Source organism: Mauremys mutica, chromosome 1 (assembly GCF_020497125.1).
Source record: "Mauremys mutica isolate MM-2020 ecotype Southern chromosome 1, ASM2049712v1, whole genome shotgun sequence".
Classification (NCBI taxonomy): domain Eukaryota; kingdom Metazoa; phylum Chordata; order Testudines; family Geoemydidae; genus Mauremys; species Mauremys mutica.
In genome coordinates this window covers 220,915,980-220,930,979 of record NC_059072.1, presented here as the reverse complement: position 1 = coordinate 220,930,979, position 15,000 = coordinate 220,915,980, and the positions used below count along the sequence as shown (strand labels likewise).

Here is a 15,000-nt window from a genome sequence, read left to right as displayed (position 1 = left end):
ACCGTTCTGCAGACAAGAGCAAAAGTGCTTGGTTCTCTGTGCACCATTTTTATAAGAATGAAGGTAAAGAGTGGCAAGTGGAAAATATTTAACAATACATTGAGACATTTCCGTCTTTGCTTCATCCATCCACACAACTGTGTGGGGTAGATAAGATTCAGATACCTCTTCAAAAAGAAGAGCATTCTTCACTCAGTTAAAAAGAAAAGTGGAGGGGTAAGAGGAGGAACACATGGGAAGTTTTATAGGAACTTCTGTCTAATAGTTTGGATCAGTAAAAGATCATTCTGTATTATGAGGAATGGGGACGTTTTTCTCCCTACATGTTTGGCAAAGGAGTTTGGTTCTGAAATATTTATCAAGAGTAATTACATTACTTTAGGGATTATGATATGAGTTTTGTTTTGCAAGATCAAATTTATAATCTTAATTTCCATTTTTTAAATCTATTTTAAAAACTTTAAATTTCTTCCTTTATTTTTACATAAAACACTGGCGCTTTTTGTACATTATATTTTTTTATATTAAATTTTTGCAAATATTAACAATTGTAAATGAAAACTTGCCATTGTGTATGGACATTAGGTTAAAAAAAAAGTGATAGTATTAGGTAATAAACTATTTTCATACTTGTGCCCAAGTGTTGAAAAGCAATTCTATTCAATGTTTATAGCTTTGTTCTCAGAGGGCCTTAGGTTTGTTATTGATTCAGTTCTCATTTAGGAAGAAAATGTGAGCTTTTATATGCATCTTTAAGTTGGATGGTATGGTAACTTGAAAGTATTGACTGACTGTGTGATATACGGTGGTCACAGTTGTCTTTTACTAAGAGGAGCACAGAGTGATGCTGGTTGTCATTCTTACTCTGCTGTGTGGCAGCGTAAATAGTCCCCTTTCTAACCAACCTGGTGGGAAAAGTCAATATCCCATCAGCAGAGGAGGTAAACACATCAGGAGCTGTGTCCTCTCTCATCTTCCCCTGCACTGTATTACTACAGTTCTTTAAATCTGTTCTCCCCAGTCATCAGATGCACTTGTGTCATTCAAATGCATAGTATTGCTGTACTGCAGATAAAACTGCAGTCTGAATTTAGTGGTATAACATATTTTATAATTAAGACTTAAAATTATCCTCCCACTAATTTAATGCAGCCACTTTTATTTTTCCTTTCCCATTCCACCTTTCCCTTCTGCCTTAAAAAAAAATTCCATCTAGCAATCTTTTAAAGTAATTAATGTAAATTTTCAGAAAGGTTACCATGAACAATGAATGTTTAGATCTAGTGAACAAAAGCTAGAAACTCTGCTAGTGGAATGGCTTGAGACAGATTTTGAGTGATGTGTGTGTCTGTTTTTTTTTTTGTTCTTCACTTCAGCATTGCTTTATTGTTTCAGTTTAGTTGTTCTTTTCCTGATTAATGTGTCTTCCTGCTCCTTCCATATGTAGCAGCTGTTTCTATACATTGATACACTTCACCTTGGTCTCTCCTGGGCTCTGTGAAGCTTTAAAACTATTTTAGCCTAATTTTGAACTTCAAGTTTAGACACTTCATGATACAGTTGGTGGTACAGTAAGCACAAGTTTCCTCAGTTTTGCCAGGACATGAGCAGTTGCAAATAAAATCCTTTAATATCTCTTACACTTTAGCAATATATGAACTGCTTAGTGTCTTGAGGATTATGGTTAGTTTAATTTTTGTTTGACAATATACTGAGTTACTACAGGATTTAATGTATCTTTTCACAGTTATGTTTAATTAGACCCAACATTTAAAGTGTTTCCAGGTTAATTGCATGTGTTTTATGCTATAGTGACTCAAATCTGATTAAAATACAGAATCTTTAATCTGTTTTTTTATTCTCTTTAGGCTGAATTTTAAGTTATCTTTTACCAGTAGAAAAAGATAATTTGATGATAGACTGAATAGAGACAAATAGTAATTCAGCTATGTTATACTCAAGTTGACTCCATACATTGATGACTTAGGACCTGATCCTGCACACACTTATACGTGTGTGTGAAGTTGGGCACGTAAATTCTCACATACTTAAAATTAAGCATAAATGTAATCCTTTGGGGACCAAACCCTTCCTCATTAGAGTTGTTTGTAAAGTACCTAAAATTTTATGTACACTTTTTAATCCTGTTTAACTATCATAATTTTAAAACAAAAGAAATTTGCATTAATATGTGCAAAGATTGGCTTCAGTGGAAGTTGCTGTGTAAATAAATGTGAAAAGCTAGTTGTATGAATTGAGGAAGCAACAATAATACCTGAAGCTAGGTATATTGTATCAAATTATTAGGTAGTGAACTTACCGTGAAAAATCCTGCAAAGGTCAAAGATGTTTTATAACATGGTTATAAAATTCCAGATTTGTGATTATTTTCCCCCAGTACTTTGTCCCTCCTATCTAATGTTTTTCTCCCAGGTCCTCATACATTATATGGGTCCTTCTTCATTCCCATGGATAGGACACAAGCTAGATCAATGGGATGTGTTCATCTCTCCACCTTAATTTTTTTAGCCTGACTCTACATGGATGGACTGGAAAAGTCACTGAGTCCCAAAAAACATGTGGCTCTCATTGCTCCTGGGAAATGCTCACTTCCCTAAAGATTGATGTTATTGTAACAAACCACAAAGTGTAGTACTGGCTAGTTAAGAAAGAATTATTCTTACGGTTTTTACATGGAATATGTATTTTGGGGCATTTTTGTAATATAAATAATGTAATGAAATGCTTCAGTCTCTGCTCAGAGGACAGCAAGGAATGAGACCGGTTGTAGCAGGTCAAGAATCATGTGTAATAGGAAAGGTGTGTGGGATGCTTGCAGGATACATGCTTATGCTATGCCAAAATGGCTTGAGAGCTGCTTCAAGAGATTGTGTATCTCCCTGTGCCATACTGTCACCATTTTGATCAGCAGAGGGGCTACAGCTGGAGTTCCCCCAGTATAAAAGCTGGAGCTCCCTCAACTTTGGAACCACTTCCTGCATATCCACTAGTCCAAAAATGTCTGAATCGGTTGACCTTCCAGGCACACTATGAGGCTTATCTATTTACCTGGGCTTATGAAGAGGGAGGGGCATGATTGGAACCGGTTTGGAAAGAGGAGCATTGTTGGACTTGATCTTTACCAGGTATTTTATTGTTGGCATGTGGAATATCTGCTGATTTTACTCTTAGTTGGATTGTGTTTGTCATTTTGATAAGGCACTCACAGCCAAAGATAAGGGGGCTTGTTTATTTTTTCTATATTGTTATAAAACTAAATTTAAAAAATAAATAAATTTAAAAAAGAAAGTGGCTTTATGTGTTTTGTCAGAGATATCATGCCAACCAAATACTTTGGAATGGCCTATTCATTGGTACATCAAGAGAATCTGATGCCTTCCAAATAAGTCCTATTAGCTAAGACGATAGGCTTATCTTACTTACATGTTAGGGTAGGAAGTTGCAGTCATGAGGAGTTCCTCCTTTGTTAATAGTGTGCACTTAATGCCTTTCATCAAAGATCTTGAAGTGCATTACAATGATAGATGTGTATTAATATTCCCATTTTCCAGATGAGGAGACCTGGGAACAGAGAGATAGACCAGCCCAAGGTATTTCAGTGATCCAGTGATACAGATAGGAATAAGAACAAGGGATGAAATCATGATGCCATTGACTTCAATGGCAAAAAAAGCATTGACTTCACTAGGGCCAGAATTTCATGCTGGGTCTCCAGATGCCTGATCACCTTTTCCAACCACTAGACATGCTGCCTACCCTATGTGAGAAGTTTCATGATCCCACTTTTTTTAATAATCGTTTGTCAATGACAACACACACCTAGTTTTCTCTGATGTTGTGTCTAATCAGCAACCACTTTCTCCCTCCATCAGTAGAGGCCAGCATTTCTGGCCAAGCAGCACTTCCTGTCAGTAACTGACAGGAGGTACTTCGCCAGTTCAGTTGTGGTGTGACAGATGGTCACACCATTCTTGTTGAACTAGATTCATTGTCTCTGTGAGTTACAATTTTGACATCCCTCCTAAACATGTGGGTAAATCATTGTGTTGAAAAAGGTAAGTGGAGGATGAGAGCACAGAAAAAGTCTGAAGCTATTGCCGTAAAATTTGTTTTGTGTCTCCAGCAACAGTTAACCACATCTTATTTTAAAAGATTAATGAAAAAGTGTTTCCCTTTTTGATCTTTTAATCCTTCTCTTTTGTTTTTAGAAAGCATGAAGAGGAAGCTGACCATAAATGAGACAGAGGTTTACAGAAAGTTGAAGAACACAGTAGACAAATTTCTGTCCTTGAGTGGCTATTCTGAAGTAAACCTCGGCAAACTCTTTCAGACTTTCAGTATAGTAAAATCTGTGAGAGATCCCAGTAATGAAAGACAATGATTAAGTGAAAATGGTGGGAGAAGAGAGGTTTGTTGTCCTTCAGAAGCAATAATCTTTTTTCTCCTCTGGCTTTCCCATTTTAAACAATAATACTTTGATTTCAACATAGATAAAAGACAGATGTGTTTTAATCATATTGGTTTCTCAATGGAGGAAAAAAAAGTAAAGATAAAAACAGAATATAGTGATTTACTGGACCACCTAAATAGTTGATTTTGTGTATATATATTGTGTTGTATCTAGACCTATGAGGGAAAAGGGGGTGGGGGAATTGCTGCTTTAATTGAATAATTCCCAGTGAGAGTTGCTGGAATGTAAGTGATCCTAGACTTTGCTCCAGGGTATTTAGTAGAGGTGCTCTTAGGAAAAGAGGTTAGTAGAGGTCTCAGTAGGAGCACTAATGTTTTGCCTTTTCATAGTTTATCTACTTTCCTATCGTAAACATACCAATTAAAAACAATACTAAACCTAAAAGCCTCCTAGTGTCCTAATACCGTCTTCTGAAGGGGGCTTTACTTTTAAGATTTATATATAAAGGTACTGAACAAGGGATGGCAGTTTTATAACCTGTAGTTACCAAAAACAGAGAACCATATTTTTTTCTGTTTTATATGTACTTTCTTTGTACTTAAACATAAGTAATGTCTTGCTATTCTAAAGAAATAAATATGCAGTCAGCTCACCAGCTACACAGACCAAGCACACAGATACCTATCTTTATTCCATGCAAAAATCAGATGATATAAACAGTCAGTGACAAAAATGTGGATACAATGCAGTGTAGCCAAAAAAAAAAAAAAAAAGTTAGTGTTTTGTGATAAAAGTGATTATGGCCATACTAAAGTTTTAATGGTTTTATAAACAAATCTTATTGCCTGTTTACTGCCAGTAAAATGACAAACAGAAATGACAAGAAATTATAATAAAAATTGTTAGTTCTTTTGTGTAGGAGGAGGAAAAATTTAAGGTTGTTTGTACTTTTCAATAAGTATTACAGTCTATGTTAGGTTTACAGTGTCATGTATTTGTTAATTCAAGACTATAAAATGCTTTTTAAAATATGTAACAGTATAAAAAGTGTCTTACTGCTTGACGGAAAAAAATAAAGTTTTCTAGTGAAAGAAAATTTGACTGGATCCTTTGTATATACCAGACACAACAGGGGAGAGGGTCCCACAGCTCAGTGTTCCTTACTGAGCCTGAACCTCTACACTGCAATCCTACAGCCCAAATCAACTGACACTGGCCAGCAGCGGGCGTTTTATTGCAGTGTAGACTTACCCTTAGTCCATTCCTCTAAATTCACGGTACAATTTACAGAGGTATATGCATCTCTGCTTTTAAAAGGTCAGTTTGGTTCAATGAAAACTAAGAAAAAGGCTTGAAGCTAGGAAATAGTGAGAGTACCAGCACAAACCCACTAGATATCAAAGGGCATTGTGTGTGATTGAGTGTACGTGTTTATATCATATTTGTTTATAAAATTTCACCAGAGAGTGCTCTGGGGTAACACTGTTATGTAGCTATTGATGTCGTGTATGTCCAAGTATACATTTGCTTTCTCAAACATTGAGCTAATTCCTGCAAGTTTTACTCACACAAGTAGTCCTACTAAAGTAAATGAGAGCGTGCTTGTCAACAGTTATCAGTTTAGGGTCAATTTTATCCCATACATCTGGATGCATCGAGCAGTACTACTTGTGCATTCATTCAGCATATTTAGTCAGATTGTTATAACAGATAATTTCTCAGATGTAGGGTCTAAAATAAGGTCTTGCTGTCTAAATGAAACAATCAAGTTACAGACCATTGAAAGATACAATAATCAATAGCCTGTCTTCTTTTTTAATTTCCTGTATATTTGAGATTTTCACTGTATCAAGTCAAATTATTATTTGACTTGACCAATGAGACTAGGTAGAATTTTTAAAGTAGTAAAATGATTACATTCTTCAAGACATAGAAGGATTATATACAAATAAAACGGTTACTCTGGCATTTGTATCTCTGTATAATCATTGTTGAATAGCCTGTTAGTTTACTAGGTTAGGGAGTTTTAAGTTAAATGAAGGTTGTGGAATAATTGTGAAGGGTGCAGCAATATATAGTATCCATTTTTGTAACTCTAGTAAAGTTGTACTTCCATCACACAGAAAAGAAGGATTAAACCCTGTTTTTATGATAGAGAAAAGCCAAAATCCCCTCTACAGCGACTGTAGCCAGCCACAATCAGATGGGGAATCGGAAATGAATGCTTTTCCCAATTTCAGGCAATTTTTGCTTTGTCTCAGATCAGAGTTGAATTCCTGGCAAGGAACAACTGCCTTTTTCCTTACTAATAAACCCTAAGCAATTTGTCTCTTTTTGGCCCTGGAGAAAGGCTGGGAAATGCAAAATCATCTTTCTATATTTTTTTCAATATTCTATGTATATAGGAAATGGCTACAGTTGACTTAGTGCTGTAAATAATTTGAGAAAGGTTGAAGTTCACAGGCTTGTATTTTGAAACTGATCTAGGCTGAATTATTCCACATTCTCCCTTGTACCTCTCCCTGCTGCAGCTCACAAATCTACTACAGTTAAACATTTTTTTTTCTTTTCTCCTTTCTTTTTTTCAGTTTGGGGAGAGCAATGTTGATACACAAATTAAGAAGCCAGACTTCACATAGGGCATTTATATGTTATTAAAAACAATTCATACCGCAAATCCATTTGGTCCTGTGCCAAAATTCCCTTTTTCACTGCAAAATGCACTTTGCTAATTCCAAACTTCAGACCATCTTCCCTTTTGCTCTATTTGTCTATCTTCTGTAGAGCACCTTAAATATTTCTTAATTGAACAGTTCGTGGTGAATTCTCCTTATAGCAGTTTAATAGATTAACTCATCTGTGCCAGCTTCAAATTTCAGATTAAAATTCCTTCATCCCGAAGGCAGTATTATCAGGTTATTGGAGGCTGTTTTCAAACCTTGGTTTTGAATAGCAGCGGCTCTGCATTAATTTAACCACTAAGCTAATAAGTAGGTTTCGTTTTGTTATGCTAAGCTTTATTGCTTTTCTTTTGATCAGAATGGTGTTGTTGAGCAAAGCAGCAGACAAGGCATTCTTTGATGAGGGAATTAGTGCTCTATTCTTCCTCTATTATTCATAGCACAGTGGAATATGTAAGTACCTGAGGGTGTCAAAGGAGAGCAGGCTCTATTGCAAAGTGTTCGCCTTGTTTCTCTCAATAGCTGACTATGAGATGATAAACCGCTTAATACACTGCACTAATTGGATGAGAGCAGAAAGAGATGGGAATTAAGGCAAGGCAAAAGGAGAAAGTGCTACCAGCCTTCATTCACTCTGTCACCACTTTAACAGCGCCAAAGGAGGCACAAGCTTTCTATAAGCAGACCAGAGGTTTTGTGCAGAGATAAAATGAACCTGTTAGTGGATTCAAGTAATACACTAATTATTGCACAGTATAAATACCACTACTGGTTTTATAACACGGAGGTAAACTTCTTTTGAGAACGTTATAGGATTGCTTGCCAGTAGTATAGATCCTAATAAGGGCCCAGAGTAATAACCCCCTGGATTAGCAAAATTGCTGCTTGTGGAAGTATGATTCGGGCTTTTACGAAGATTTCAGCAGAAAGAATAAAAATGACTGAATGACATTTCTTAATGCGTAATGGCTTGATAATGAGTCCCTTTTCTTTGCAGTAAAAATGTATACTTCAAACTGTACAGTTAATAACGTCCAGGGACAAACGTTATTTTTCCCGTAATTTTTGCACCCATTTGAAAACTCTAAAATATAGATGTGTGTATATATAATGCTGTCAGTGAAATGTGTAGTTATTTAGGGGAACTGTAACTTGTTCATAAAAACAAACAATTCAGGTCTGTCAAAGTGGCCTCTCTGTGTGTGATCACCTCCGCACACAACTGGGGGCGGTGGGGGGATCAGATAAATAATATTTACCTTCCTCTGGGGTTTGCACCTCTTAATTCTACTCCGGAGCAGTCCCACTGCACCCGTCTCCTTCTAAGCCAGGAAAGGTGTGCGACCCCCCCCCCCCCCGGCGGGACGGGGGCGAACTGAAGTGCGCCCGGGTTCTGCCTGCTGCAGAACGTGCCCTTCGCTCGGGACGCCTTGCGCCGCAATTTTCACTGCGCCGAGCTGTCTCTGGAGCCAGTTTGTGTCCGGGCTGCCGGAGGGACCCTCTTGTTCTGCCCGCCCTGGAGCGGAACAGGGAGTAAGGGAAGCCCTGGGCTGGGAACTCTGCTTGGCTCCTCCATGCGAGAGCAGCTGGTGGGGGATTTGGCCCTGGGAGAGAACCGGGTTGCCATGAGTCCTGCCTCTCTAGCGCTACATCCAAGCGTCAGGATTTCTTTGGCGATTGTTCCGGCTCTGGGGGGGGGGGGGGGTTGAGCCGGGGGTGGGGGGCGGAGGGAGGGTCAGGCTCCCCTTGCATTGAGGCGAAGCGTTCCCAGATATGAGGGCCAGCGCGGGCTGCCATTCAGTAATAATGCTCACAATTAGATTAAATCATTCGGGAAAATCCCATAAACTCCTCTAAGCACGCTCCAGTGGCTCCTTCCAGCCCCCCGCATTCAGCGCTGGCGGAGGTTTGGGGGGAGAAGAAAATTGGTTTCTTTGGCCGCTTTGAAAAGCTGCCGGGAGTCTGTCCGGCGCGCCCCGTCAGATGTTGGGCGGGGGGCCCCGCTGGAAGGCGGGGGGCGCTGGGGCGCGGGGGGAGCTTCCTGCCCGCTGGAGCGCGGGGAAAGAACCGGGGGGCCGCGGGCTCGGGCGTGTTTGCGGCAGCCGAGGGAGCCGCGATTAGGAGGCTGGTGACACAGGGCCAGGCGCGGCCATTGGCCGGCCCGGGCTGGGAGCCGGGGGCCGATTTCACGCGATTTGCTCCTGCTCCGGGGAAGGGTAAAAAAGGAGAAGCGATGGCGTCAAACCCGCCGGCGGGCCGCGCCCAGCCACCCTCAGCTACCGGGCCCCGAACTGCCGGCGCCTCAGGCAAGGGCGGGGCGGCCCCGGCCCCGGCCCGCAGCGCCTCGGGGCACGGGCAGGGCAGCACCGCCGGGGCCGGCGGGCACGAGACGGGCTTTCCCGCCCGCCCGCTTTGGGGCGCGGCGCCGGATTGGCCCCGACGCCTAGAACCGGAGTGCGGCTCTGCCACGCGCTTCCCGCCCGGCCCACGAGTCATCAGCACCGACCCCGCCCCCGCCCCGGCCGGGCCTCCCCGGGCTTGTTCCCCCGCTGGGGCCGGGACTAGCGCTGGGCACCTCCCAGGGCACCTTTAGCGGCACCTTTCCCCGGCTGCTGGTGTCCCCGCCCCACCTGGCTTCCCGCCAGTGCCAGCGGGAATAACGCCCCCCCCAGCACAGCCCTTCCCTGGGCAGCAGCCAAACCAGCCCCGCAGGGCCCGACCGGAGCAGTGCAGGGACCGGGACACAGCGCCCCGCTCACAGACACCTCCCCCCCCCCCCCACACACACATCCCTGTGTAAAGGGCCAGGCTGAACCTCCTCGCCAGTGTCGCCGCCCTACACGGGGCTCGGCCTTGGCAGCCTGCAGTGCTGGGAGCGGGCCGGGTGGAGGAATAACTGCGGGTACCACCACGCTACACCCATCTTCGACAAGAGGGGCTACAAGTTTGGCTTCCCACAGTTCCCCTGCGCTGCAAGGCCTGGAGCGCCGGTGTCTCCCTGCTGCTGCCACAAGCCCCCACTCTGCCTACGCCCCTTCGGCTAAATCAACGGCGCCCTGAAAGCACGTGGGGGGCCGACTTGAAGTCTGTAGGCCAGTTAATATGCAATAGCTACACACATGCTGGACCCCGCCACCAATGACTGGAGGAGGGGTCTGCGTCTCAGCGAGTTTCAACTTGTTCCGAGTTTTAGGGCAGGCGGATCAGAAACATATTCCACGTTCAATCTTTTAAAAGAAATTCCTATTTTGTTGACTTAAAACAATAAAAACCCGCCCATGCTAAAGACAGGGATCTCGGCTTCCTCCTACAGCAGTTTTGAGGGTAACAATCTATTAGACAGTTATAATAACCCCTATTTGTTACACCGCTGGTATCTCCGTGGTTGTTTCCAGTGACGCTATTAAATGCCATATACTTCAATGTATCCTTCACAATTCTTTTTGTTAAACATATATATATTTATATATATTTTTTATTTTCTGAGTGTGGCACTTCTCCACTTAATAGCAAGGAAAAGTGTTAACAATAACGACATTACACAAAAGTACTGTACCATTGTCTTTTTAGAGTTTCGGAAATCTCTACAGTTAATAAGTTAAATAAAGGGGTTGTACATAAATATTTGTCTAGGAACCCTATTATATCTACAACACAGTAAGAATCTACAGAATGACAAACTTTTACAACACTACACTGAGTGCAATTGTTTTATAACATTTCAAATATACAAAGCTCTGTTTTTTTTTATAACAATGGTATGTACAGAATCAATAATCACAGTTTAGTGACTTAAACAGTCCATATTCTAGCAGTGTATTTCCCTTTGGTTTGATATAAAAACCTTGGTTGGTGTAGTGTTAAAGAATATAACAAGAAAAAGATATACCCCTTTCCTTTAAGTGCACTGGTTATCTTACAGCATCAAATTCACTTTCATTCTGCACTGGCAGCATCCTTGGTTGACAATATGCAGCTGGCTACAATAACGTGAAATAGTTCTCCAGTGCTCCTGATAGAACAACTTAACATCCTAAGATGTTATTTTAAGAAGCTATGTGGGAGGTTTAGGTATTTTTTTGGCAATTGCAATTTATTTATTTAGCCAGATGTCCAGAAAAGGGGTGGGGTAGGGATGGATGTAACTTTAATGCTATATAATATAATATCTTATTAGGAGCTCTTTTTGCCTAATCTCCAGTGAAGAAATTAATGTAGTGTACAGTTTTAAAATGTACCAGCCAAGGAGTTACTTATTCAGGAGCTTGTAAATGTTGGTTCACTCATGTGAGTGCTGATGCTTGCTTTCTTCAAGTTCCTAACCCGAGAACCTATCCAATGTCTTAATCGCTGGTCCTCTTTTTCCATTTGGTCTTGATTCGTGCTAGCTGAGGTGACCTTTATTTACTTATTTATTTTAGCACACCTCTTTCCCTGTGCTGTTTCCAGGGATAATATTGAGCTGTGTGAGCTGAGCTGCGTGTTCTTTTGCTTTCAGCCTCAGAGCTGCTATGCTAGAAGCCCGTCTGTCTGCTGCAGCTGTTGCTGGATCTGATAGCCCACTTGATTGCACTGCACTTTCCACGGCAGGAGTGGGCTGTCTCAGTAGGGCAGCAGCAGTGGAAGCACTAGTCAGGGGAGCCATAGTGGAAAAGAGCCTGCAAGTAAAGTAAACATTTTGGTCAAAACCAAGGCAGCTTATGTGCGTGTGTCTGTTGCTGTTGTTTTGTCACATTAAGGTGACCAGCGTTGTCATATCTGTTCCTTTCCGCACCCCCCTTCCCTGTTCGCTTCCACTAAGAGTTCTGAGTTCATGTCAGAGCTAAGCAGCGGAGTATTATCACTAATGTAGAAAAGACAAAGACGTTGAAAAAAAATCTCAACGCTGGCAGTCAAAAGATTAAAAAAAAAGCGAGTCTAATTCTCTCAGATTTGCTGGTGACAGCCGCTCACACTAGAGCACACTGTCAGGAGCAGTTGATACTGTGATTTACACTTAATAGGGAGAGGAATTCCAAAATGAAACGCTTTGGGGGATTGTTTTCTCCTTAGCTATCATTTAAAATAGCAACGCTGCACACGTTAAACTCTTCCATTATACTATTCCTCTCTTTTCCCCCAGTGGATTTCTGCCTTTCCCCTTCCCCCCTCCACAATCATCTTCCTCTTTTAAAGGTTCTATAGTCCTGATGCCCAAAGTGTCTTAACCGTTCCTCAGCACTGATGCCCATACCAGCAGGAAGTGGCATTCCTGTTGATTTCCTCACAGTGGAATGCCAATTATTATCCAGCAACCTAGCATCCAGGCTCAATGACACAATCTTTTAAATGCCTTCCCTCTAGTTTTTCTTACTTCTCTCACCAGAGCAGTCACTCTGAAGAGTGCAAGTGACCCCCTTGACTGGCACATCAAGATGTACAGACTCTCCATTAACCAAGGATGTGATTATTGACATCATCACGGCTAGGAACTGAACTGTGTTCCTTGAAGGCATCAGGGTCTACATACTAAGCCCTAGCACGCTAAGCTCCCATATTGGCTGCTGCGAATTTTTTTTTCTTTCTGAGGCTTTGATGCAAATATTAAGTATTAACATTGGCAAGAATGGAACACATTCCTTTTAAAAGGTCAATTACTGCTCAGTTTAACACAAGCTTTTAGATTCTTCAGAACCCCTAATTCTACTGGTAAAATCTAGCGATACTATATATATCAAAACAATGATAGGTTTGATTAGTGGGAGGTAATCCCTGTTGTGGTGAACTTGTTAAATTTAACAGTTTTAAATCACCTACTACATACTGAAATGCTACATTTCAAGGTGGATGTGAATTTGCTCTGTCATGCCTATTTTAATCTTATAGCCCATTATCCAGGCTGAGTTAGTAAGCTTTTACAGTTCACTTTTCAATTTGTTGTCAGGGGGGAAAAAAACGTAGAAGGACTGCACTAATGCTACAAGAGAAGTGATAAACTGTGAAATCATCGCTCTAAGCAGGGGGCGTGACAGCACTGTAACATCACTTGTTCCATTAGGTAAATTGAGTCACTGACTACAATCTGATGCATAAACTGTTTAATTGTATTGGTTTAGACTAAGAAACTAATTTTACTTAGATTTTTTTTATTTTCCTCCCGACGATTTTGTTAAAGTGGCTGCTCAGTTGAATGAATCTATTATTTCTTTGTTCTCCTAAGCAGAGATCATTGCAGTTACATTCAGTTTTATTTTCACTTCTCTCTCCAGCTTAATAAATCCTTCTATTGTTTCTCTGTCTGTGTGATTAACTACAGACTTTTTAGTTCATCATTTGGTTTTCATTTAAATAAAGGAAGCTATAATATACGTGAATCGTTTCTTTTATTTCAGTGTCTTACACGACTAGTAGATTGAGGTATAAAACACACTGAGAAATAGACCCGGGCAAATACTCCAAAATATTTTTTAGGACGAGTCCTACTAATTATTGAATGCTTCGCCTGTGTTGTGTTCCCTTGCTACAAATACTCTAGCGAGTGATGCGAGGGGCAGGAATGTTTGTGGAAACCGTGAATGTCAACCAAATATAAGAGACTATTTCCAGAGAGCAGATATTGAATTAGTAGACGTGAATATTCATGGTGACAATCTGGTTCTAAGAGTCATCTAGTCAGGGAACCGAAGCGTAACATGTGACCTGTGCGTCCAATCAACACTAACCAACACAGCTCGAATTTCGAATATCAAATAATCCACAATGAACTGCTTGCGAGAGATCTACCAACCCAGAGTCGTTATAATTCTGTGAATGGTTTTAAATAACTAATACGTTCAAGAAAACGATAGGCTGCTCGAGGACAATTTGTGCACAGCAAAAGAGGCAAAATTAATCAAATTACACGCTACAAATTATTCACCCAGCTCTACCGGGGAAGCATCATTGGCAACAAGTCACTTGAGGGAGACCAGCTCAGGGTGAGACGTTACCTTTTCTCTTGACCCACTGCCACCACGCCTCACACCATAGCAACTCTTCGAAAACTTTCTTGTTACTCTTTCGAGACAGTTCTATTAACATTAACCTCCACCTGAGACTCTGAGCACTGTACATTAAGGAGTCAGGTTGTAGCATGCAGACGTCAAGTGCTTGGAATTCTGCCATTTCACCTCATTTGTCTGTCCTCCCCTTCCTCCCCATGAATAATCTGTAGTGTAAATTCAACTAAGAGGTGCCTAACTAATCCAGGCAAGAGAACTGCCTTAATTGCACACAAGTTGGATTGCAGTAGGCAGCCGTGGCTCCCGAAAGCCATGTTTCATGGCACACGCTTTCTCCTCCCCAACCTCCACCCCCCTGTACTGGTTATACTATACACCGCATTTGCAAATGGAAAACGCTGAACGTGTTACCTGCCAAATGCAGGGCTGATGAAGGCTGGATGCCGGAATACAGCTGCGCCCAGGAAAGTGCTGAGGCCTAGCGGAGTCCCACTTGGTGGCAAAGTTGCAGAACCAGGTGGAGGAGGTAGACTAGGGAAGGCGGCAGCAGCAGCTGCTGCAGCAGCAGTCCAGGCGGAGTCTAGAGCTGGGTGATGAGGAGGGAAAGGACTAGCATCAAGGTATGGACTGAGTGGGTGAGTTGCTGACAGGGGACCAGGGAAAGGCAAACCTGGGGTGTGTGTCTGAGCCCCAGCCTTTTCCCTCTTCCGCCATTTAGCCCTACGGTTCTGGAACCATACCTGAAATCCAAAAGAAAATTGGTTTTAATATTTCTGGCCTCGTCTCCAAATGTTTTGCCCAGCAGACATGATACATTTTCCGGACAGGTCTCGAGCATTTCTACCCCAAACCCTCAGCAGGCAGACAGGGCAGAACTGGATAGGATTTTAGACTACAAATGGCAGTT

At 41.6% G+C, this 15,000-nt stretch overlaps 2 protein-coding genes across 5 annotated transcripts in view; one reads left to right on the top strand and one right to left on the bottom strand.

Annotated features, from left to right (window-relative positions):
- Positions 1 to 5,510, top strand: part of POLA1 (DNA polymerase alpha 1, catalytic subunit) — a 350,282-nt gene extending 344,772 nt beyond the window's left edge. For 2 of the 3 annotated variants that reach the window (XM_045006207.1, XM_045006127.1), the window contains exon 37: positions 4,230 to 5,510. In XM_045006207.1, the coding sequence (XP_044862142.1) occupies positions 4,230 to 4,402 (173 nt within the window). In that variant the 3' untranslated portion in view covers positions 4,403 to 5,510. The remainder of the gene's footprint in view (positions 1 to 4,229) is intronic. The other variant, XM_045006369.1, reaches the window with a different exon arrangement.
- Positions 5,511 to 10,661: 5,151 nt separating this feature from the next.
- ARX (aristaless related homeobox) overlaps positions 10,662 to 15,000 on the bottom strand; it is an 11,541-nt gene continuing 7,202 nt past the window's right edge. Inside the window, exons 4-6 of one of the 2 annotated variants that reach the window (XM_045006006.1) lie at positions 14,764 to 14,833; positions 14,505 to 14,679; positions 10,662 to 11,771 (exon numbers count right to left, since the gene is read on the bottom strand). In XM_045006006.1, coding sequence (XP_044861941.1) covers positions 11,531 to 11,771; positions 14,505 to 14,679; positions 14,764 to 14,833 — 486 coding nt within the window. In that variant the 3' untranslated portion in view covers positions 10,662 to 11,530. Of the gene's footprint in view, positions 11,772 to 14,504; positions 14,834 to 15,000 lie in introns of both variants that reach the window. The other variant, XM_045005926.1, reaches the window with a different exon arrangement.